The sequence below is a fragment of the Apteryx rowi genome, unplaced genomic scaffold, assembly GCF_003343035.1.
Source record: "Apteryx rowi isolate R43461 unplaced genomic scaffold, aptRow1 scaffold_257, whole genome shotgun sequence".
Classification (NCBI taxonomy): domain Eukaryota; kingdom Metazoa; phylum Chordata; class Aves; order Apterygiformes; family Apterygidae; genus Apteryx; species Apteryx rowi.
In genome coordinates, this window is record NW_020448941.1 from 870582 (window position 1) to 897478 (window position 26897).

Genomic DNA, 26897 nt, shown 5'->3' on the forward strand with positions numbered 1-26897 from the left:
ACTGCTGAGCACTCCTAAAGCAAAAACTTTTATTCCTTGTTCTGCAGTATCTGGATTTTTGCTGGACACACACAGTACCTAAGGCACTAAAACAGGACTGCCACTTACAGCACATCTCAGTTACAACTTGCACCTCTGAAGCCTGAGTGTGCATCCACGGCTAACAGCGCACACTTCACATTTAGGTAGGGCTCCTGCCCAGGTCTCATGGACTCTGTGGCTGTGGTTCATCGGTGTACGGGTACGTACAAGTGCTGTTCGGCTCTCTTGGCTTCAGCCAGCACAATATCACCCCTTCAAGCCAGTGGCCGAGGGAGGTGGTCATGTCCAGATTCTCTAACACTGACTCATTCTTAAGCTTCCTGTAGTCAGATCATTCAATCTGTTTTTACTGTTGTGATTATGAACCCCTGTATTGCTAGAAGTGCTACTCAAATAGACATGGATTCCTCTAAAAACTAAATGTCCTCAAACATAGCAAGATGACCACCATTTGGAAGACATGACAAGTTACATGCAATCCAAAAACATTTGCTCCTCAGAGCAAAATATTCTTTCCCTTAAAATGCAGGGCAGTCACTTAAAATAATCCTACTGATCCTCACATGTCAAAGCCAGATCTCTGCATATTAGTATGACCTTATACTGATAGGAATTCAGTCAGAGGGAAAGCAAGGAGGAAGAAATCCAGAAAGATTTTTCTAGATCCACCTACAATATTATTACTAGAGCTGGCCATAAATGTCTGGAAAGGAAAAAGTAGTTGCAATAAAAAGCACCTGAAGAAAGACACCAGAGCACATTTGGGGAAAATCTAAAAAGCAACTTGACAAGCTTTGTTTCTTTTTTCATACCACATGATCACTGTTGGTTTGTGAAAGTTCATTCTCCCATGTTCCTGCCATGAGGTCAGAACCCCTCACTTGTGAGCCCCCGTTCTCCTGACATAGATCTAAATTCAGCATTCCACCTCCCAAATAAAAATCAGAAGAAGAAAAAAAAACAGTTAAAGTATTTAATATTCAAATGACTAACCTGGCAAGAACCAAGTTAAACAGGATTTCACAATACTTCTAATACATTTAAAAGTTTCTCCTAGCATGAGAGCAGTTGTTTAAGGCTGTTTGTGCAAAGAACTTACAGAGTAATAATTTGCATTAAATGCACCTAAAGAATTGACAGAARCCATGGTTTCCAGCCATGCCTGGATTTGCTGATCCCTAAATTTTCTAGAGAAGCGGTGGATTCTTCCTGACAACACTCTTGCTTTCCTTGTTGCCTATCCTAGGCTTCTGACTGCCCACAGACTGTCAGGAGTCCACAGCCAACAGGTAGAAAATCAGCGTGCTGAAATGATAGGTATAGGATAATTGCACAAATAAATAAATACCATATTATAGTGCTCAAGGCAACTACAGATCCATTTAAATTCATACATTTGTTTGAGGATTTTTTAAGACATGAGTCCATTTCCTCTCCAAACTCAGGAACAAGGGCTCTTGTCACAGGTAACAAGAATGTACTTTAGTAATAGTTACAAGCCTCCAATTTGTAGCGAACATTATCTTCTAACTTGCATCTTACAGGCCTGAGTACGCACAACACGTTCTAACTGCTCCTTTGGAAATGACAACAAACAAAAACCTGTGACCTCCAGGAAAGCCAGAGTTGTGAAAAACCCTTTTCTAGAGTATTTGTTTCCAAGAGCCACCCTGTAATTATGCTAGATGGAGTTTATGCCAATCAACTAAAGAATAATTAGATTTGTCCATCTATCAACCCATGAAAGCTTTAAAAGCATAAACAGGTAATAAAGCGGTCCTTGGGGCAGCACACATTTCAGAACAGCAGGACAGGAATATACAGACAAACTGAGCTAGAAAAGCAGATGGAGTCAGCAGGGGAATTTCATGGAAAATGGTGTTTGAAGAAGTGGTGGGAAGCCCCCCCGTCCCCCCCCCCCAACACATGCACAGAGCAGAGCTGATTATGATTGCAAGTGTCCAGTTGCAGGAACCCCCCCACATCACTGGAGCTGAAACTGCACCAGGTCATGAAGAAGACACAGAAGGCAGCACAAGGGACACTGGAATCAACGGGAACCTTACCCTTGGCACTAATGGCTTCGGGCAAAGCCTCTCGATGCATAATGGAGAGGCATGAAAAGAGTAGCTTAATGAAATAGTAGCTTGCTACATATGGACTGTTACATGGTCTGACAGGACAAAATATAAAAGAGCAATATCAGAACTTAATTCGTTCAGAGTGGAAATTACCCTAGAGACATCAAGTCCAGTAACACATAACTTCAATTAAAGAAAAAAAAAAAACACAGTGTAATAAGACCAGCATTCTCCGAGGGCAAAATATCCCCCAAAACTATCACAGGAGGAATAAATTTATGAAAAGGAACAGGGGAAGGAGTTGTTAAACGAAGCAGACAAAAATCAGAGGCTCTGAAAAAAAAACTTAAAAAGAAAAGTTATTTTAAAAAGAAGTATGTTTTCCACACTGAAGATCTAGCTTGAACTGCAGACTAGAGGGTAAACTAGCAGATTACATGATGGGAGAAATTAAGAGAACCAAGAATGCGAGAAGAATCAAGAATATACCAAAGAGTTCCCCTTTGTGTTACTAAAAACCTGACTAGTTTGTAGCCTGTGAGAATCCATAAAAGCACTGAATAAAAATAAAATGGAAAAGTGGTTTAAGTTAACATGCTATTGGCATCCACATAGGCTGAGAGGAGCATCATATCAACCACCTGTGACATGCAGGAGGCTCAACTAAGCAGTCTAATGGCTCCTTCTGAAAGTACACTGTATAAATCTGAAATTAAACAAAATAGAGAACTGCAAAGAAGCAGAGCGCCTTCCTTTACCACCTTGGCTGGAAAGATAGTTAATGCAGGCTTACTCTTTTCAAACAACAAGAATGCTACACAAACACAGATGTACTTGGACAATAAATTAAAGAGACTGGGATTTGGTATATTTAGCCATGAGTTCTGAAGGAAATTAAACAAAAATTGAACTTCTAGCCGTACACAAAGTTTGTATCAACATCACTTGCTACATCAGATAACTGAAAGGGAGTAAACACCAACTTTTCTCCTCTATAAAAATCTAGGGTTGATCCTGGGATTCACAGGTGAGTGATTTTCTGTACTATGAAGTAAACATCATAAATAAAACTGGAATACAGTCCCTCTCTCCAGACAGAGCAGGATGAGATTCAACCAATATTCCCCACCACTTGTGGAGAAGCGCATTTTCCTCCTGTAAGCTATTAGAGGATTTTGACCAGAGACCAACACAACGTATAACACAAGGAGCCCCAAGGTCTTATGAGGACATTGGAAAAGCCTCTGCTGCCTTTTCAGGGCAGAAGGGAAAGGCAAGGAAGCCCATTCCATCCCTCTGTAACCGATGCGTTTCTGTAACTCATCGCGTTTCCTGCAAGCAGCCAGCACAGTCACTGCCCTGGCCACCAGCCAGGCTGCTCCTCTGACTCACTTTGCTGACACTTGGGCTCAACCTCCACACAAACCTGCTCTTACTTCCAGCTTTTCTTCTTGGTGGGTATTGTCTCCACCGCACAGGACACATCTGTCTGCTCCACTCCTGTGTTGCACAGATTGGGTATTACCAAAGCCGTAAATTGTAAATAGAAGGAATGAAACCTCAAGCATCCTCCCCTCCCTCCCATCCTGTACATGCGCTAGCGAGCACTTCCCCCCTTCTGCCACAAAGTCACAGACCACAGCGAGCCGGAGACAGAAGCACTAACCTGGTGAAATGGATGGACCTGTTTGCCCTCAGCTTTATAGAAGTAGCTTTACTACACAAACACCTTGGCATGTAAGTGAGCAAAATAAACATGAAGCCTGTCTAATAGAAAACCCACAGCATCCTCACATTGTGCCTTGTGCTCCTCCCACCCCTATAACTCACCATATGTTTGTATCTTCACTCCTAGTAATTACATTTTAAAAAAGTACATTATATACAGCAACCTCTAGCTCAGACCAGCTGTTACTATCAGCATGACAGATTACACAGTTGATTTGCTTATATAGTTTTTATCCAGGACATTTACTTCATGGATGAGTGCTGCATGCAGGACATTAGCTGCTACATATATAGTCAAACTTAAAACTACAGTCATGATTATTAAAATAAAAAAGAAAGAAGAAGTGGGAAATACAAATCTCCAGTAAAATCAGCAGGGCTACAAAGACATCAGAACTCTTGAAGTGAAGCAAACTGGGTTTTGGAAGAAAGACATTAAATGTTCTTGCAGGAGCTTCAGTGGTTTATTTCCAGTATAAAAACTTAGTTTGTTAAAAGGAAAAAAAAAAGAAAAAAGAAAAGAAAAGAAAGAAAAAAGATACATACCAGTGAAGCACTGAAGTCTTCCTTAAGAAGTGCTTCAGATTCCACCTCCTGAAAGACCAAATAGTATTTTCTTTATACATTTTGAAGAGTATATTGTGAAATACTACATCCCAAGCATGGACACATATTATGAATTTTTCATCATAATATAATACCCTCATTAACATTATTATCCTTTTCTGATATACTACCTTACCAATATCAGTAGCCTGAAGATTGTTGTATGGGCGGTGCACAGTTTTAACTGGTACCAAGACACACATGGCAGGAGCAAGACTTCATCCATGTACGCGCAGGGCTTCAGACTCCAGTGCTTTTTACGCCACCATCTCCCAATCCTGCTGGGATGCCTGAAAATTAACTGCCCACCTTCAATAAATCAGAAGGGTTGCTGCATTTCAGAGGGTCCACAGCCTGCTACACACTGAGGGGGTGAGAGAGGAAGGAAATACGACGGGAAATGCAAGGAAACCATAGAAGGTAGAAAAAGGTCAAACAAATCTATCCAGAGAGCTTTGGAAAAAGAAAAAGGGGAAAAGCTTTAGCAACAAAATTGTGCTGACTTTGTCACATTCAAGTTACTAAGCAAGTGAATAACAGAACTGAGAAAAATGCTTTGGGCCATATTTTCAACTAATGTAAAAGCAGCAGGAGCCCAAATTCTAAAGAGTTTCAAGGAGTTGGCTGATCAATAACTCATTAAATATTTTACAGTCTCCATGCAAGTTTAATTAAATTTTTTTTTTTTTTTTTTTTTTTGGTGTGTGTCCTTCAGCATTAATGAATCCTCAGAAAGAAATACGAGAAAAGAAAACATTTGTGGGAGTCACTTTAAGTTTTGCATTGCCTTGATCAAAAGCTTTCCTCTCTCGGTTTATAAGAAACTCTCAAATGGTAGTAATCCATTGGAATACAAGCAAAATTTATCATGAATTCTTATTTTTACTAACATGCCAATGTCCAGAGAATTTAGAGGCATGCCCACTCAGGTGGGTTACATCAAAAGGAATGGACAGGATACAACAACTCTGGTGTTATCTACTTCCATGGATGTCACGTTCCAAATTTTTTATAATTTAATACTACAAACTGACTGTCATTCTTCATTGTTTTGCATTTTCATCTACATTTCTGCAAAGTGTGTGCTAATAGCAAACATAGTAAACCAGAGTTCTCCATCACACCCACTTTAAATTCATTTTATGATGTCCCTTGCTCTGGTAGTACAAAGCAGCTGAATATTTGGCATGTTAGAGAAATACACTGATAACACAGAATCGCCACACCAACTCTTCAGCAACCTCTGTAAGCTTCTTCGCAACCATGAGTGTAAAAGGACGCCTGTTCCTGGAATAACCACTTAGTAACAAGGAGAGTCAAGTATCCTTTAAAGCAACCTTTGGCCCTCAGCAGGTAGGAGGATCTAGTAACCCCCAGGAATGTTTCCATGCAGTCAACTCTTCTGCAATGAGTACTCTGCAATCAAAAGTCAGTCTTTATAGTGCTATAACAAGAGTCAAAGGCAACGGAGAACCTGGCTATGTTTCTGAGCTCAGAATATCCCAGCTTTATTTCTCTGTCTTCATTGTAGTGAGTGTCCTTCAGCAACAACTTCAGGATATTGCAGTTTAATAAATTCAACACAAAACTTCTCCACCAGCTCATTCTTCAGTTAAGTCCACATTTTATTTATGGTTTGCTGATGGTACTTCAATCAGATTTATATACATAATCTAAAACCTACATCAAAATCATTTTGACTGCTCTGAAGACCGAGAGAAATGACATGATTGAAGTTTTCTTCCATAGCTATATAGTAGTGTCTACATTCCAATAGCAGTTTTTTTGGTTCAGATTGCAGAAGTGCTCGGAAAGCCAATGCTAGACTTCTCACAGATTTGAAACGGCAGGGTTACATAGTTCTCTTTCAGCATTTCAGTCTTACACACAACCAAGGTAGCAAACATTTCTTACTAGATGAACAGTCAGGCTCATCAACGGAGTACTGGCTTTTCACATAATGGCAATCCTCCCTTTCTAACAACTCAACATGTCAAAATAGCTAGAAACAGAAATACCTCCCTAAAATTGCTTTATTTGAACAATATTTAGTTGCAAAAGGATTTTATGCTACTCCAGATGGGTAAGGAGGTAGCATGAGAGACTGAGTGTTCATGAAACCATGTGGTGACACCAGCTGAAAAATTTTGAGTTCCTTCATTTTAATGTAGGTAACAAACATATCCTTGGAATCATGTTTTAAATGAGTTCAGGCATCTTTTCTAATGGGAGGCAGATGCTGCCCTGTGCCCATCAAAGATTGCCTGACCAGATATTTCTGCACCTGTATTGGCCTGATACAGAAGAAGCTGTCATGCCATTAAAGCCACTCAGCAGCATGGCCCTGTAGTGGCTCTGCAATGAATGCCAAGAGGTAGAAAGTATTAACAGAACAAGCTTGTGAAGCCTCTCACTCAGCCCACTACCTGTATTATTTCCTCAGAGAATTCAACTTGGTAAAGTGATCTTAGAGGAGGAAAGTAACAGAAAATGCCTTACTTAGGTACTACCCAATGGACTTCCTGCAGATGGGATCCCGAGAACTTAATTCTTCAGTGGGAGCCTGTGTTTCAGAAGAGAGTTCACACCAGGAGGGCTCAAACTCCGCTGCTACCAGTGGAGCGAGAGCAGGCCGAGTGCACTCAGCATTTCCAGGTCCCAAGGGATCTGAAGGAGCACCGGCCTCTCCTCCTTCAGTGAGGAATTTCCATTTCCGCCATTCCACCTGTTCACTCGTCAGGATAGCTGGATAGAATTTGTGAAGATCATATTAAATCGTGTTTAGAAGTCTTGGTCTTTATGTTTCTAGGCTTTTGAATTTGCTTCCAGGACTTCTAAGGCCTCAAGCACCTATATGTATTTAAATATTATCAAATATACTAGGAAGTTGTAAATCGGCCTTCTTTTCCAAAGCAGAGATTCTGGCTAGATCTAGGTAACATTTCTATTCACCAGTAGAAACTAGCTGTTCAGGACAGAAAACAAAGACAAACAAAAACCCCAATAAGCTACAATCTATTTGAATTCACGACTACCATCAGTAGCATGAAAGTATTACATCCCAGGTAAGTTTCTACGATTTAAAAGATAATAAATCCCACCTCGTCAACAATGTGGCTGCTGCTACTGCGCTGCAAGAGGCTCCATTTTTAAGAGCCAAGTAGCCTGGTAAACATTGTTCTTTTGTAGTAACTACTAGCAATACATCAGATGTGGTAGAAAAGGAGTTTAAAAAAATCATGGCAAGTGAAAGGATTTGATTTTAAGACAATTAATACAAAAATATTAAATAGTACATGATCCTGGCAATCCAGAATGAGAAACTTGGTAAGAAAGAATGATAAGGAGATTTAGAAGTGATGGACAGGAACTGAGCAGCATTTCAGTGAAATAAAGCTACAAAAAAGGCCAATACATCAAAAAGCTCCATCCACCGAGGTATTATTACAGAAAAGGAACGTAACTCCCCTCTTAATGGCTCAGGTGAAACCACACTTGTAAAGCATTCATTCAGTCCTGGTCTTTTTATAAACAGAAACAGCACATCATGACAAGAAAAATGGAAATGAGGATTAGGGAACTAACTTATGCGGGAAAAACAAACACTTAAATATTTTGTTCTGGTAAGGACTAAAGGAGACAGAACTACAAATGCATCAGGAAGCCATAAACTATGCAGCTGACACTGCTTAGGATAATGTAACAGAAGCTACTGGAGAACAGTTGTAAATTAAAAATAAAAATTAACATTATTAGACATTTAAATAGTAGACTGACAGAGAGAGGGAGAAAATGATCTGATTTTCCTCTGGACTGCTTTTCTATGGCTAGATTTTGCAGGCGATTTTAAGACTTGTTTACTATTCCCCTTGAATAATGAAAATGGGGATGGGAGGTCAGCTCAACATTAAAAACTAGAGGACGTTTGCACATTATTTTGACCATTGAAGGATGACACTATCAATTACATTAGCACAATTATAAAATAAGGCTATACTTCATTTTTCTAAGCAAAGAATTAGCCTAGAGATCAATTTGTTACAAAAAAAAGTGGCTTTAATGGAATTCTAAAGCTAAAAAATGTAAGTTGGGTATTTAAAATCTGGTGAAAAGTTAGCCCTTATTCAGGAGAGTGTTTTTCTCCCTCAGAAATTGGTACACCTGTGCTTCTTTTAATTACTTGCAAGTAAGTGTAAACAAAGCAAATGAATTAGCTTTCTTTTGTTCCACCCTGTGATTTATGTGGGCTGATCCACACATCAACTTCAACGCAACTGTGCTATGACATTAATAGGACCCACACAAACCCCATTGAAGTCCATGGATCCAATGGCAATCACAGCCTTCATTGTCAAATCAGATTACAGGATCAGGATCTCTGACAGATTCCAGCACCTAAAAGTTTGCACTTCTGTGAGCAGCCTATTATAATAGTCTACTATAATGGATTCTACAGGGCCAGGACTGAACAGCTTCTCTTGTAAAAACAACAACAAAAAAACCCAACCAACCAACCAAGCTATCTGACGTTTTGAAACAGTTAGTTGAAGGGAAATTTTTATAGCTTAAAAATAAAAGTACATTTATAGTATGAACCTTAAGAAGTTACATAGTGTAAAAAGTGACAGTGCTCAGACTGGATTAAAGCCCTTCTAGTACAGTAGGATTTGCTAGTCTAATGAAGGGAGAGCCTCAGCGTAAACTAATCTACGAGCACGGCAATCTCCCAAGACCAGTACAAGGAAGGYGTAATAAACACCCTTGGACAGTATCAAGGGCAAGCACAGGGTGTTGCTTGGGCTGCTGCTGCATAGCACCCTGTGACTCTATGGTCACTACAGCCATAGTGACCGACTCTAGTTGCAAATCAGAAGGAAAACACAGAGCTTTAACAAGCGCTATTTGCTGCTGTCTTCCCCATGAGATCACTTGTGAAAGGAACAGAAATCATACAGAAGGATACAGCTAGATTTCCTTCACCCCATTTTCTTTCAGTTTATTATAGTACCTTTGCACAGCATGCAGCATCTACAAGATGTTTGCTACTCCTCCCCCAGACTCTTTTGCCTTGCTCTAGATAGAAGGTTTTAGGTTTAGACTTTATTTCCAAGACGTCATGGCTGTGGGAAAAAGGATAGCATGAACATGGAGAGCACAGTAGATGAGATGGTGAATGCAAATCACTGTTGTCCTGGTTCAAGGCATTACACTGTCCTGGAGCAGGGCCACAGCTGATAGGGAACTCCCCTACCTAAGAAACGTGAAGTCAAAAACAGCGGTTCACCCTCCCCAAAATGAAGGGATGAGTCTTTCACCAGAGGAGTGAATTTGCTTTCAATGTGGACTTGCAAGTGTGGGCTAACAAGATTTAACTAAAATACTTAAATGCTTAACTCTTTACTCTGYGAATTTCCTAACATGACACTTCTTCCTTTAATTTATATATTTAGTCTTTATCTTTTTTTCTCCCATTTGTTTTAAGTTAATACCAGCACTGAAAGCCTCACTGTAATGCTTGTAACTGAAATACATGTCAACAAAAACACTGAGCCATTTTGCCTCAACATAGTTATCAGCATTTCTGGCAAGACTCGGAGGTAGACAAAATTTATTGAAACCAAAAACTGAAGTAAATTGCTACAGCAGCCAATTTTTGCCCATTTAGCTTTGGCAGAATGGCTAATCTTGTTCTTTCCTGGAACTTAAGAAATATGTATAAAGTTTTGGAACAGTAAGTGCTTTCCCATGGTATATATGCTGAAACACACAAGCTAAGCACAATGAAGTGGCTGAGAAGGCATAACAATAATTACCTTAACATAATTTTCTCATGCTGTCTCAAAGTCAAGATTCACTCTGAAAATTAGTATGAAACGGCATTGCGGGTTTTCATTTCTTTCCAGCTCAATTTCAGCAAGATGCACTATTTTTTTTTTTTAAAAAAGAGAGGTCTTAAGTTTTCAGGGCTGGCAGTTAGTAGGGAAAATACTCTGAGAATTTCCAAGTCAAGCTGAGATCTTTTCTGTTTGTGCATCACCACAAAATCAGATTCGGCAAGTCAAGTAAGATTTCACTGAATGCTCTGCTATCCCATTTTTGTCAAAGGGACAACACAGGTGTAGCTGACCAGCTGTGACTGAAAATGAGTACACCTATGGATGCACAAATAGTAACAGACTTCCTTGCATACGTGGCTGTACTCATTTTGCAACACTAAAAGCAGCAAGTGTTAAAAAACTTATTCTAGTTGCTAAACAACAATCCAAATGTACAGAGGGAGAAATTCAGTTTAGTAAGGTTATAGATTTCTCCCCACACCACACAGTAACCACCATGTAACATCACCTATGAATGCTGTTTCTAGGCATTTGATTTACATTGTCAAGAACATGAGAAATTGCTTTATTATTTATTGGCTCATTTTATGGAAGACCAAAGATTCCCTAATAACTGTTTTAAACAGGAAACAGGACTGAAATTAGTAATGGGGGGGGGGGGATTAAATCTTTAGGCACTTTAAGGACTACTACTTTAACGTGTGCCATCAACAATGAGGTACTGTGTATCACCTGAAAATGACCACTGCTGTAATGCTGTGACAGTAACACGCACATGAAACTTTTTGCTTGTACAACAGTTGTTAAATACAATTTAAAATTGTTTGGCCCAGAGCAAAGAAAACATTGCACCTTTTACTGTAGCTATCTGTTGAAAAGCAGCAGCTGCAACAAACGACACAGGCTATCCTTCTTCCAAGTCACAAAGGGGCACAACACTCAACTTGCCACCTGAAAAGTAATCGCCACAGCACTCACTCTCAATTCAGGGGCAGGGAAAAGAGTCACAGCCTTAAAATGTCACAGGTTTTACATGTCTCTACAATCATCGCACTATTAAAAGCAAACACATTTGGCAAGGCTGAACTAGCACATTATATATTTTACCTATATAGTAAAAAATACATAATAATCACCTCTGAGATAGCTTGTTTAACAATTACTGGTCCAAATAAATATGAACTATTTCAACTTGAATACTCAGGCTACTACTTCTGAGTTAAAATTTCCAACAAGCATCCCCAAAAATAAATGGGAAAACCTTACCCAAATTTAGTAAGTCCAGGTAAAATGGTGTTACTAAAAAACTATGAAAAGATCTGAAATAACTTGAGCACTAGAGAAAACATGGAAGCATAGAAGTGATCATTGCTACACAGCATATTCAAAAATCTTCTCTGTCCTTTCCTTATCACACTAAATGCATAAGAATGCACTTGCGATTTTTCCTTTGTTCATCTCAAAACTACAGACCTTTAATTTGATAAGCAGCTTTGTTTCTATCAACTCATTTGTAAAAAAACACCATCAAGCTTGTGCTCATTAAATATATATATGTATATATAAAAACATACAAAAAGTACAAGATAAATCACATTAAGAAACTTTTACAGTGTAATTGTCCTGATTATTTTATTCTTAAGGGCCAAATTTTTTGTGCACAGAATCTCAATGTGACTGATGTTCCAGAATTCAGCATAGTGCCACTGCACAGAATTCACCTCTCTGTGCAGTTCATTAAAAAACAAAAACAAAAAAACCCAAAACAACACACACCACAGGACAAAACATTCTTCTTAAATCAAATTCTATTTGTGAATTCAGCAAAATAATTTCTATAAAATAAAACAGCAAAATATTTAAATAGTATAGGGTGGGCTGTATCTGTTTTGCAGGGGTATTTGGTTTTTAGACAGGTTCCAGAAAAATTACACACATTCAAGTTACCAATTCTCATTTAAATACAGTATTTACTGATGCGTTTCTTGAAGTCTTTAAACAAATGTTTATTCTGGAATAGAGATACCTCAGAATTGTACTTGACTAACCAGTAGTTTCTTTTATAATTAAACCCTGCTTCTAATGTTAAGATTTCCTGTATAATGGATAAAGAGCTAAGACAATTCTTGCTTTCAAGTAGAACTGTGAACGAGCAGAAAACCAGCAAGTTAACTTGGTGCAGTGGCACTCACAAGTACTGTGTGATTTTGTTGACTTCCGCTTCACTGGGATGCAGTAGAAGGAAAGTGTTAGAAGTTTATCTAATAAGCTCTACCAAAGAAACAAAACAAGCACACCAAATACAGTCTATTATGCTCCAGGCATCCTGGCATAGCAAATTTTTGCATATTTGTTTTAAATCTTTTAAATTCCTATTACTGAAAACTAAGTGTTCTTTATCCCACCCAGAGACAGAACTGTCAAACATCAGATGTGAGGAACATATGTGAAACTGAAAACCACTTGTTTGTCACATTTTCCCTCCCCATTTTATAGTCTAGGTGTAAGAAGAAAAAGTTCTGAGCAATACAGTTGTCACATTGGGACAACTGCTGTCACGTTCCCCCCCCACCCCCATTGGCTACACTAACTTGGTGTGAAGCCATGCTAAATGTTACAGCATAACTATAGCTTCAAAGTGATTAACCTAATACCAGAATGAAAAAGGCAATGAAAAAAGATCTAGAAACAATGTTACATCACCAATTTTCCACATCAACCAAATAATTAAAAGGTTACCAGCCATTACGTTGCTCATAGTAAAATCGACTCCAGTGGCAAAGAATTAACATGAAACTATTTTTGTGGTTGACATGGATAGGCTTTTTCATAAAGGAGTTGATCCAACTGCCGTGAGGCAGGCAACACTGGTTGCAGAGCGCAGCAGATATATCAAGAAATTATTTTTTGTTTTTGTAGATCTGTGAGTCTCATCAAGACAAAAAAAAAAGTTTCTTGCTTAAGAATTAACAGTCAAACATTAATATACTATATACACCTTTGCCATTTACACATTAGCATCAGGCCATTTATTACAAAACACTATACACTTTCCACTGCAGGCGGGTTATATATTGACAGCAATTTTCTGCAGATAAGACAGTGAATAGACTCTCCACTCCATGTTGATTAGGAATAGTTTTTCTAGTTTTAAATATTAGCCAGACACAGAGAAAGGTTGGACTGTAAGGCCTGGGTGCAGAGTCTTGATGGAGCAAGGTAATTGATTATGTGCATTTCACTAATCTTTTGTTTGAGGCGGGGAAACTTCTTCACTGCCTTCATAATTTTCTTGTGCTCGTTGGCCAGTTCGCTGAGGGTTGTTCATATGATGTGCTGCCGGGCCTGTATATGGCTGTCCATGCACGTGGTTATTCTGTAATAAAGCATAAACATTTTGAAGGGACATCAAACTTGTGGACTGCTTCCTAACAAGTTATTTGAATTTGCCCTTTGCATTCAAGCTATTGAAAATATCCCTAAAACACATTGAATCTTGTGTAGTAATAACTGTATGAACATACATCACTGTTTCTTCATTCCTGTGAATTACATCCTTCACTTACCTTTTTAATTTCACAAAAGTAAAAAAACCTTTGAACTCGCAAAGATAAAAGGATTAGCTAAATAGTAATTTCACCTTTTGAATAACAAGCATTTACATGCAAAGCAAAAGCAGCAAGAAAGAAAAAAGCAAGAAAGAAAAGAGGCTGCCTACGTGCTGCAAACATTAAATTGTGCACCTATTTTAAACAACAGACTCAACTAGTTGATTTTTTTCCCTAAAACATTGGAAAAACATTAGAGAAAACATACCTGCATTTATGTAGCATATTTTAATTTTTAAGAGGGCAAATTTTAAAGTTATACAACTTAATAAAATCTAGACCAGTCCTTTTCTCCAGATGCTCTGTCCCAAAATAGTACAATTTAAAAATAATCACACACACATCTAGCAAATGACATCATCTTATCTATGTTGTTGTTCTGCAGAGTTTGACCAATTGTGGAGAAACTAGGAACACAACAATTGTGTGTGTTAGTGAGAAATACCACCTATTGCAAGAAAGTGAACACATCACATGGGTAACGGTGAGGTTATGATATGTGTCTGAATTCCAAAGGAGTGGGAAGATCTGCCTGACTTACCAACTGCTCTGCTGAGAACATCAAGTGAGGAAAGCAAGATGAAGAGGATATGGGTTTGGGCAGGAAAGGAAATTAAATTAGCAGATTCAGAATATATAAAATGAATTGGAACAAAGAAAAGAAAAATGGCAACTGAATAGGGGATTTATAAATTTAGTCAATTCATTCAAAAAAAAAAAAATTCTGGTATGATTTCTTTCAAATATGGCTTTCCACTAAAAGATGTTAACAAAGCAGCCATTTAACCTAAAATAGATTTAAATTTTATATGTATTTATGATTTGAAGATCAGTGTTCAAAGGACAAGTTTTATATAAAACGAACACATCCATTTTTTTATGAAGGTCTTCCAAACACTCAAATTGAAAAATCAGGCCTTGAGGTCTTATTCTACCATTAAAAAACAAGAAAGCAACTCACAAAATAAAGTACTTTTCAATGTAAAAAAAATATGACTGAATCAAATTCAGTGTGTACTAGCCTGGGATGACATCTGCTCTCCCCTGCATCCATGGATGGTTAATCCCTGATCTGGTAACATTAAAATTCTCACATTAAAATTCTCATGGTGAAACTGTTCCTGGCAAAGTGGAGCTGAATCTTTATCCTCATACCTTCAGGTGAGGTATTTCATAACAACATGCTTCTGGCTAAATGTTTAGAATTTAAGTTAGCCTGAATGCTTAAAAAAACAAACAAACAAAAAAACCCCAACCCCCAGCAAACTTGGGCTAAGCATAAATGGTCAAACTCTGAGCTCTTTACCTGTTGATACTGGGAACCAGGTGAATGGGGATACAGTGGGGCGTCTTCAGGTGGAGAAGACTCATGTTCATCTGGGGCATCAGGATCATCTGGTTCCTGAAGTTGGAAAAAAAATTCAATTTGCTTAGGTAAAATGTGCACTGATTATTCTACCCAGAACCAATTCTATCTGTAAGTGGTATTTTCAAGCATACTCGGACAAAAATTATTTCCCCTACATCATCTTAAAAGAACAATAATAACCTGCAGTTTGTATTGGGCTACATAAGAATTTTCTTACAATTGCCATATAATTGAAAAAAAACAGACCTTTTATCCATTCATAGTCTACTTTAACTGGTCAGTTTCAATTCTATACTGATAATTCTGTAAGGGACAGATGTCCACATAAACAGTAACAAAAGTGGGGAAAAAAAGGGACTATACAATTGAAGTCAATGAAAGTACTCATACATAAATCCATATTTATAAAATACTCATAAAATTGCTACCTCTGTAATGAATGGAGACTAAGATTTGCTATTTACAGAAGCATTTTATTTTACTTTTTACCAGGTGTCAAATTAATTCTTTACCTCCTCTGGGCAGAGTTCACAAGCTTTTGCAAGAGTCATTCTAGCACTGTGTGATCTCTCTAGGAAGTAGCCATTTGATGTTTCATTGCTTTGTACTGGTGGAGACCAATTATTATAGGTGTATTGGGGATTGCCAGTGTATGGTCTACGCTCAAGCTCGTCTCCAAGCCATTCTACTGCCCAGGTCCATTTTCTCTTCAAATCTCCATTGCTCTGCAGATGGAAAATTAACACATCATAATTATTTTCTTTATTCTGAAAAATACAAATATTTTCTTCTTCCTATACATCAGCCCTCATAGCACAGACCATCAACTGTATATGCTGCTGTTTGAAGCACTTTCTCGTTTTCCCTCAAATATCCTTTTTACTCAAGGAAAACTTGAAATCCAAAAGGAAGTCCATGGGGATTTGCAGTAGCAGCAGTTTGCAGTTACGTCACACAATCACAAATGCTCTCAATGCTACATATTGACTTTCTGGTATAGGAAGGTCCAAATGAGTTTCACTTGGAAGTGGTAATTCATCAAGTCAGTGAAAAGTGGATAATGTTTTCTACACGGAACTGGAAAAAAAGCAGCAAGAGCCAGAGTGAAAGGTATCACCTGAAGGATCTGGTAGGCTACAGGACAGTTGCTGAAGAGAGCTACCATGCACTTTATACACTGATAAGCTCTTTTCTGATAATGGTTCTTAGAGCGCTGAATGGTGTCAAATAGTCCATCCCTGTCATCCGGGATTCCCTTAAGTGCATTGTGAATCCTGCAAACAAGAATTTAAAGAGTTAGAATTTTAGTCTTTAAATTAAGGCTTCAGTTACAGTGTAATTAGAAACAGGATGACCTGTATAGTGAATATTCTGATTTTGATAACAGATATTTTTAACAGAAAAACTAACTTGACAGAATGCAGGCATAATTTATAGTTTTAGCATAACATTTGGTAATGTTTAAGCATGTCGGTTTTTTAAACCTCCTGAATGAGATATGATTAATCCTAGTCACAGAAATCAAGCTTAACTGGTGAATTTTTCATTTCTGAGCAACTGCATTTACAGAATTGATTTTTTAACATGATAGGTCCCTATAGAGTTGGAATAGTTAAATCTTCAATAGAATGGTTACTTACCTTATAGTTATGGTTCCCCAAGATACAGTTTTTAAATGCAGTTCTTCTGAAGATATACATATACGTGCATGGGGATAAGGGACTTGGGCATTCATTGGAACTAAATACACTCTCTATGCCTTTTGCTCTTGAATGGGGGGGTAGAGGAATTGGTTACCATCCTCAAGTTCTTGCATGATTTCAGAAATCCACATACTTTTGGCTTTGAAAAAAATCAGAGAGGACGCCAAGGAATCTACACTGACAGCATCTCAGAGAACTACATTTGTTGTAGGAAAAGTAAATACCCTCTTTTCCTTAAGTCTCTGGCAACAATCAACAAACAGTCTCCAGGTAGCTGACAACCTAGGCTCCACCTGGAAGTGACGATGAGCTTCGCTTCAGTGGATTTAACCTAATAGTACTTGTAAAACTATTATCCCCAAACTTGTACTTGCAGTAGTCAATTCACGAAAAATTGACAAGAGAGGGTCTGATGCCAAAGAACAGCTATAGTTATTAGTAAGAGAATAAAAGGAACATTGAAGGACGCCCACTGTTTAAGACCCCATGGTGCTGATTTTCTGCGAGACAATGCAGTTGGAAGGGATTACTATTTACTACAGACAGTTACTATCTGTTTTTTAAAGAGTAGAGAAAGATCACTAGAACTCTTATCATAGCAAAACTAAGAACAGGACAGAAAGCACTGCTCCAAGCTACTGCCAAAAGTGGCAGCAAGAAATCAGAGGACAATTGCAGTTTACTCCTTTATGCCCCTCTGCTGAGGGCAACCCAGATCCAATGAAAAAGCCATTCCAAAATGCTCAACTCTCCCCACTCCCCCAGACACAAGAAATTCAGTGTTTAATTTCTTACTGTTTGAAAAGCACTATCCTAAATACAGACACTTCTATGATCTCTAACCTGCATTTCCAACGCAAAATAATATTTTATTTTACTTCACACCTCTTCAATTATGTGCGTCCTCCAAGTGTTCTGTAGACTTAAGACACCTTATGTAGCAGGAAGAAAATATACGCAAACCACATTATATATGCAAGTGTTACCAAAACTGAAAAGCCTGCAAAGAGTATTCTCTTCCTTTACCTAAGTTATAATTCCTATAAAGAAAACAAAGAAGTCCCTTCAATTCAGTCCTCAGATTTTGGAACATGACAACCATCATCTTTGAGAGTATCTTCTAAAGTCTGGGCAACTGAGGAAATTGTAAGAGTCCAGTCTACTTCTACAGGGAATATTTATCATTTCCCTCCTTACTGCTACAGTCAGTTTTCACTAAGCAAGAGTGCTCTTACCCTAAGTATTTTAAATGTTATATGATTTAGTAAATTGCCTATAATCACAAATTAAGAAACAGAGGTATTTTGAAATATTGCCAAGTAGCATGTCTACATTTATTTTGTGATACCTCATCTACTTCGATATAAAACTTCTGAGGAACTGGCTATAAGCTTTCTTGCAAATAGTCAATATTTGCAACAATTGCTTTTTTTTTAAATTTCAACTTTCAAAATCCTTATTCTCTCGACATATGAAAATTAAGCTTGAACCCTGAGGATTATTTTAAAGGTAAAATTATACAGAAGTGTCACATAGAGAATATTTATTTCTATGAAACATGCAATACTATGCTCCCAACTTCACAATACATCTGTATCTTGGTATCACTCTTATGACTGTTCATGCTAGTAGAACCAGGCTATCACTGGATCCTCTTTAATGAGATGTTTACAAGATTCAATTTGAGCAACTTGCAGTAAATACCAATGAGTTCAGCTTAACCAGCACGTTTGTGAAAATTTCTCTTTTATATAAAAAATCTTGAGTTTACAGGACTGAGAGGCAATTTCTCAATAGTAAGGAAGGCAGAGGTAAGAAACTGTAGATCTAAGTTGTCTCAAAAACTGAGATTAAAAATTGGAAAAATGTTTTATCTCTGTATTTTGATCAAAAATAGATTTTAAACAATGGTCTTGAAAAGGATTAGCAACAGAATCACTGGGAAAACCAACTGTACAGACACAGTAATCTTGAATTATAAAAAGACAGGTAAATACTAACCTGTGAGTTTGCCAAGAGTCCTCAATTAGTAAGATTTGCAGAAGCAGATCCAAATAAGGTCGAAGCTCGTATGTATATGAATATGCAACCTTAAACAAAAATACAGAGAATGCAAGAAAGTATTTCTTTAAGGCATACAGATTACATGATGCAATACAAAAATACAGTTGCTTGAAGTGAAGTTTGCTGTTTTAGCACAGGGAATTTAAGGAAAACTTTGAGATACCACAAACTTTTGCTATATTAAAAACAACAATAACAAAACCCACCACCCTGACACTACCAACATTTTTTTAAACCAGGTTTTGTAAGACAAAATATTTTCTCATGAGTTTAACAGAATTGGTCTGAAACCCTCAACATGAGGTACTAGAGAAGCAACCTTGAAAAATACTTTCAGAAAAGCAAAATTATGAAATAGCATTTTCCACAGATATTGCTACTTCTAGACAGTAAGTCCAAAGGTTATCCTGGAATGCAAAATAAATGGCTAAGTGAACTAACAGTAAAGCAATTTTTATTAAGATTCTTTCAAATGCTACCAAAAAAAAACCCAACAAACAAAAAACCCACAACACCACAAAAATGTGATGTTTACATGGGGGGGGACCCCAAACCCACAACAGACTAATTTATAACAAGCCATCCAGATTTAAAAACCCTTTTATTTGAAGTGGCAAAACGTGGCTAACCTTGCACAGAGTACAAAGGAAAAACAACACAGTACAAAACAAGATTCCTTCTTGAGCCTAAAGCCAAGTATGTTTTGTAGACTTGTAAAAGGGGACCTTATAAACATATTCAAAATAAATGCAAGGGAGATCTTAAGAAATGATTCTAACTTTCTGTGTAACGAAAGGAGCTCTTTTATGGACAATGACAGAAATGCTGAAGGTAATGTCCTTGCAATACATAAAGGCCAGCCTGGTCTACTACGTTCCATCCTTAACATTGCCTTCCTAACTCATAAAAGCTTAACTGCTTTCCTAAACTCATAAAAGGACTTCTCATAATAGCCTGGTATGAATGTATAGAACCAACAGTGAGAAGCCTAACAGACGATGATACCTTAAGGAAAGTTTATCAAATACCTGCTCAACTTTTAATATGACAACATTTCTATTGCACCACACACATTTAAATCCCCATCTTCTTCCTAGCTTTTTATTTTTACCTGCCAGAGAAGTTCACTGAGGACAGTGGAAGAGAACTGAGGATTCTCCCAACAGCAGAAACGAAGCAGCTTGATAGTCTCTTCTGAATTGCTACAATCTTCAATAATTTTCTTCACATAACTAGTTCGCACAAACAAGATGTCTGCTACGTTCTGCTGAAGTGCCATTATAGGTTGAGATAAATTAGGATCACCATAAGGGTTGGCAAGTGGGGGATTACCTAGAACAAGCAATTATTACTGATGAAAAGGTACTTAAATACTTTCAGTGTAGAGACAACAAAATGTAAGTTGCTGTAACTCATCAATAAAAAACAGACAGAAGAAAACTTGCAACAGTCAATTTGCTTTGAAAAATATTATGGTATGGAATAACTGAATCTTCTGCTTGCAAAGCTTGATACTTGCCACCTGAGTGAGCTACTTCTCAGTTAAGAGAGGGAGTGCAGCGACAACCAAAGCAGAACAGCTGTAGATATGTTCATATGCAGGAGGAGTTACTGAGAGTCTCCTCAGTGAAATCCTCTTATCTCCAAAATGTATGTGCTTCCCTGCTTGTGTAATACAGTCCAAATCTATCAAATTTCAGGACACAGTCTATTTAACTTCGCTAGGCAATGGGAAAGGATTCAGAGGAATATCTATGGTAGAACAGTCCAGTCAGTCTCTGGAGTGTAGATAAGAGTATACTCTTGAAAGAATCAAGATAGGCAAATCTTATTTTGTTGGCTTCATTTTGTGTAAGGAAAGACTGCTGATTTGCTGCTGATGTTTCTTGATTTAGCAGTGTTATGTTATTGCTCAAAGATGCACATAATTTCAAGAAAGAACTTTTCAGGTTAATACGCTGAAGCAAAAATAAATTACTCTGCAAACAGGAATCATAATTAATAGTCATACCAGTGATCATACAAAGTAATGTTTTCTTGTAAAACATTATGAACATAGTGAACATGCAATTAATTTTCACAAGTAGCATCTTTTCAGTATGAGCCCCAAATAATACACTGGAAGCAAAGCCAAATCAAAACTGCCAAAAGGTTCTGAAGCTTATTATAGCAGAGTAAAATTTTCAGTTCATTAACCTTACTATTGCACATTCTAGCCTACTGGCTTTATAGCCTGAAACACTAACGAGTTTAATAGTAAATAGCATCTCTACAAATTCATAATTAGGTTTTCTAAAATATGCTTAATGTAGAACATATACAGGCTATACTCCGTGTAGCCTAATACTCTGTCGGTGCATCTCAAAAATAACTGCTTACTCTATTCAATCTATACTGTGGGGAATATTGATTTATACTGTGGTCTACTAATTTGCTGGTTCTTTTATGCACAGAAGTCCTGGCTTCTGTTGTCCTTTTGACTGCAGCTGAGCACAGAGCAGACAACTTCAGGAGATATCCACAACAAAGCAAGATCTCCTTACTGATAACTGGTATTAGCTACTTCAGAGCTTGTTATAGTTTTTTTCCAGATTACTTTATACTGGTAACAGGAATATCATCTGTTATTTTATTGCCTATTCAGAATTAAAAGATCTCAATGCAACTCTCTGCTGTCAGCTTAAACTATTCAAAAATCATTCTAATATTTCGTATCAGTACTCAATTATTTTCCTACATCATTTAGGAATATGTCAAGGAGTGTGAACACCAGAATGGATATCTATCTTCTGTTTTTTAGTATGTTGGTATATCAAATCAGATTTGCCTATAACAATCAAGAAATATTTCTCTTTATATTTAAAGAATTTTAAGCATAAAAAGGCAAACTTTCCAGCTAATAATGATAACTTTCCAGCTAATGCAGTTTATACATAGTAACAAAATAAGCACACAAAACATTTATTGGTATGTTCAACTCATTTAAGGAAAACTTAAAATTCACTATACCATTGATAGAAGACTGCATACGTGATGACACATTGCAACAACGGATCAGTTGTGACACAACAGTGTATAACTTCCCCAGTTCAGCATACTGGTATTTAATTGGAGGACCTGGACCTTCATCCAGAGCCACAAGCATAAATGTTGCAGGAACATTTAGTTTCAGAAGCTGTGTCTTCTCTGCTACACCTTTACAGAAGAAAGGAAAAACAAACAAAATCTTATTTCTAGTACTGCCAACATATTTTTTTTTTGAAAAACTACTGTTTATGTGATTGATAACTTTGCAATTGCAGGTTTTTATTATAACCATCATTTCTGAGGAGGGGGGGGAGAAACAGTAAAACGCTCAAGGAAATTGTGTTCAGCTGAAAAAAATCACATTCAAGAAGAGTTGTAAATGACAGCAATTTTTAATAGCGCTCATTAGTACTTAAGTAACTAGTGTTTGTGTTAATAGCAAAGTCTCAGAGAAGCCTTTTGGACAAAGAATTAATAATTTTTAGATGTGTTTATTGCGAGGCCCAAGATAGCATGAACATCCTCCACCAGTTAAGAATCTAAGGCTTATCCAACTGTGCCAGATTACAAAATGAATGTACATGTGTGACAAAAACAATTTTCTAAAATAACTCTTTCCCCGCCCCAAGTCCCACTAGTTTCACTGCAAGACTACCTTACACCTACTACACAAATATGAGATCAGAAGGGAACATATCTGATACGTATTTTGTTCCTCCATTTGGTTTAAAAAAATCATGACTTTTCATACATTTGCAAAGTTTTTTCTTATTCTGAAATACAACTGGACCTTACCTACCATCTTTCTTACAAGAAGCAGGAATCCAGATAATACCTTATTAGAGCTCTTCTACAGTATATTTCGATTATGATGTTAGATCTCTTTGTAGTTATATTCTTTGTAGAACTGATCTGTTGCTTGCTTTGACATGAATGTTCTATTATTCAGCTTCTCAAAGCATTAGGCAATTTAATATTATTCACAGAACTTGGGGTGTTGCAGGAAGAAGCTTTTGCTGAATGAGCAGTTCGCATCCATACAGAAGCCTTCAGTTAACAGCAGTAAGACAAGTGCAATGAACTGCCTTAAACTGCTATTTCATATTTATCTTGGATAAATCTATCTAAGATAGATTATGAGATCAGTCTCAGAGATGAAATCAGGTTATGCAGATATGCTTTTCTGTCTGGATTCTGACCACTATGAAAAACTAGCAAAGAAGGAAAGAAACTAGAACAGAAGAATTGCACCTCTCTTCCGTATAACAACATTAAATCCACTCTTGGGGTCACGATGGAACACTGCCTGACAAGGAATGGTTAAATAGAGAAAGTATAAGAAAACACAGTACAATATAGGTGAAATTAAATTAACATGATTACCTAAGTCAATTTTACAGATTGTCTCTAATGATGACAGACCCACTTTTTAGAACAGTTTTTCAGGAATTTTGAAAGAGGACTCCAATTTTCATTGGCATTCAGTGGAATACACCACTTAAAAAGACAGGCATGCAGTGAGAAAGTAAGATTTTCTACCAAATGCACTACTTTTTCCAAAAGTATATTGTTACTTGTTGTCCTTTCAGTAAAAGCTTGTCCTCTAGCTTGTACTGAAGCTGAATAAAACAAAAAGGATGATTTCCTACAAGTTAACAACGGAAACATAAGCTTCAGTGTATGTACTATTGTATTGTACTATGTACTATTCTTAAAAATCATCTTGTTTTAAAGGAATGATTTGAAGAAATTATCTTCTCAAAGAAATTAATTACTTGAGTGGTTTTCAATAAAAACAAGAAGCACTTATCATTATCACTTATTTATCAAAAATAAGGCATGGAATCAAATTCCTTTAGTGTGCAAAGATAATTTGAAGGGCTGCCAGAACTGTGGGTGTCAACCCTATGGGGGAATACTGAAGTAACTTAGTTTGGATTGATACACTTGCTTAACATACACTTAAGCCATAAAGCAATCTAATAGAAACTCACATTTATAATCATACCTGCATAAGGTGACAAGAAGCAGAGGCTGAGCTGCTCAGAAACAACATATGGGCACTCTGTGAAATCTCCAAGAGAACTGGATCACCTAGTTTCACACTACTTGATGCAAAAGAATGAAAGTATCTCTTGAATTAGAATAAAAGGGAGAGCCTACTAGACTATTGSTATGGAATAGTGTTGTGTCTTATTCAGGAATTGCTGTACAGAAAGATGCTTTTTCACTCAGGCTACCAGATGAGAAAGAGAAATGGGCCAGTGACAGAAGACCCTCATAACCAGGAAAGATAAGGATGCAGACCTCTATGATAATTAACTAGCTCTGAACCCATGGCTGCCCTCATCAATCTGAGGGTGCAGAAGTAATCATTTATTCATTTGACTTGCATTTTATTGCTCTTAATTGCTCTTCCTGAGGGCAAGTATATAAAATAGCTATTTACCCACCCATCATCAACTGATTTTTCAGTGTATTGATAATAAGAGAAAGCATGATACAGTGGTTCACTTGAATGCAATTAAGACTGATCTCAGTATAACAGCAAAAATGATCTTTGTTTGGAATAATTCCTGGAGATGTTACTGTTAATTTATTTTATTAACTGTTTAGGATACAGACTTTCTATGCAAAGAATCTACACAATCCAGAATTCAATACAAGCTCGCCTATCCTTTTAAATCTAAATTTATTACTGATTTCATAATGCTGGCTACATCTAAAACACATACCAAAAACTGGTGATGCTGGAAGGACCACAGCCAGTATTTCATCTCATCACTACAAAACTGAATCGTCTCATCTCAGTTATATTACAGCTTATATATAAATGGGCTCTGAATGTAGCACCTGCAAAATCAGGTAGCCCTACTAACCTTGCATTCGAAGATGCTAAGAATAAATTGAAATATTCATGTGCAATCACACTCAATCTCTAATCTAATCTTTCATCAGAAAATTTAGGATTCTAGTTTTTAGGAAAAGATTCGTTGTCTCAAGCCTGGGAGAATCTTGCCTAAGCTTTCCCATATTGCAAAACCACTGGCTTTTCTTGCCTTTGTTTATCTTGGAGGAACTACAATCAGAAAACTCCACTATCAGTTTATCAGGAATTCTTGCATTCTTTTACCTCATATGAAGCCTACAATGAAAGCATTCTGGCAAGCAATGTTGTCTAGTAACAAACACAGATTGAGTTTAGACTTCTAAGTGGCCTATTTCCTCAGCCTCCCAATGAGGCTTTACAGGGAAGACAGAACCAAGTGTTTCATGTTCATAGCTGTGAACTGAAGGAACCAATATGGACGTGGCACAACTGCAACAAACAGACAGTGTTGGCCATCTCTGCTGATGCTTCCGTGAACAGAATATGGCATCTTTCTCTTTTTTGAACTATCGTCTTCCTCAACTTATTCAGTCTCAAAAGAGTTAAGAGTCCGGAACAAAGCAGTTCCTCTTGCTATTTTTTTCACTCCCACATCCTCTCAGAAGGACAGTGTCCCACTGCTTTGAACTTTTTGTATTAGTCTTCTAAGGACAGCAGGAACACAAAAGGCCAAAACACCAAACTGGAGGAACACAGATTCTCTAGAGAGCATTTATACTGTAGTTAATGATAACAATTTGCCTGAAGCTGATAAACTGGATTCTCCCACCATTATCTGGATAACTGAAAAATTAATGAAAGCTCAGTTTATTACAGCAACAACAGCAAACGCGTGCAATTTGCTTACCTAGGTTGGCATACATCACAAACAGATTGAAATACTGCTGCAAATGGCGCCCATGTTCAGATACTTCCCTTCTAAGAAGATTTAGTACCGCTCTCAGTAAGTGATCACTTAAACTTAAGTTATCATACGCCTATAAAAAAAAAGTTTTAATATTAAATAAATATTTTGCAGGATGTACTGTTAGTTTATACTTTCTACCATGGCAGAAAACAGAGTGGTTAAAAGGTATGGGCTGCTGCCAGACAGGAGGGACTCGTACAGGCTCCAAAATCCTAGCAGCTGGTYAGTCTTCTGTTTCTCATACAAAATGAACAAAGTCCTGAATTAAGCATTAAGTTAATATCCTAGTAAGAGACACGCACAGGGAATAAGACTCCCATCACTAATCACAGTTCAAAAAAAAAAAAAAAGCAAGGCACAACCAGTCCTACTGAACTGCAAAGACTAAAAGACAACCAAATCATATCTACATATGTATCTCAAATACCTCATGAAACAAAACACTGTTGAAGCATGTGTAGCTTTAACATATTACAAATTCCTTTGCTGAATACAGTAGTTAAAGTATGCTGAAGAAATAAATGGAAGTACACAAATGAAAGACAAGTGTCTCTCTGAAAACCTTAAAAATGACACTGAAAACCTTAAAAATATGACTGAGCAAAGGTTCATATAGGTTGACCTTTTAAATTTTAGCACAGCCCAGAAAAAAGCATTATTTTGACAATTATTGTATTAGGAATCTGTTTGTTTTGGCAGTTCTAGGTGTATAAAATTAGGCAGTGTACTTCCTCCTCCTATACAAAGTTATGATTTTTTATGATTTCACTGTTGCAGGATACATGGGGAAGAAAATTTAGGTAACTTTTGTTTTCCATATAGAAATTTATTTAAAAAAAAAGTTTCACTCCCCTACACATTACATAAACAAGTTACAAGCCACTCCTTTATTTTGCCAGTGTTTCACACTGGCAACTAAAGCACACTAAACTCAAAGTTCATACTACTTATTCTTGACAGAGATTTACCAATGAGGTGAAATAATCACTCTGACAGTATCTTCCATACAAAGGTAGAATTTGTAAATTTGTAACA

At 37.2% G+C, this 26897-nt stretch overlaps 1 protein-coding gene across 2 annotated transcripts in view; it reads right to left on the reverse strand.

The window, feature by feature from the left end:
• Window positions 1-11832: 11832 nt before the first annotated feature.
• The window catches only part of USP9X (ubiquitin specific peptidase 9 X-linked), an 84393-nt gene continuing 69328 nt past the window's right edge, over window positions 11833-26897 (reverse strand). For both annotated transcript variants that reach the window (XM_026067270.1, XM_026067271.1), the window contains exons 37-44: window positions 25803-25932; window positions 22048-22233; window positions 20150-20370; window positions 18976-19064; window positions 16389-16545; window positions 15784-15996; window positions 15209-15304; window positions 11833-13670 (exon numbers count right to left, since the gene is read on the reverse strand). In XM_026067270.1, coding sequence (XP_025923055.1) covers window positions 13536-13670; window positions 15209-15304; window positions 15784-15996; window positions 16389-16545; window positions 18976-19064; window positions 20150-20370; window positions 22048-22233; window positions 25803-25932 — 1227 coding nt within the window. In that variant the 3' untranslated portion in view covers window positions 11833-13535. The remainder of the gene's footprint in view (window positions 13671-15208; window positions 15305-15783; window positions 15997-16388; window positions 16546-18975; window positions 19065-20149; window positions 20371-22047; window positions 22234-25802; window positions 25933-26897) is intronic.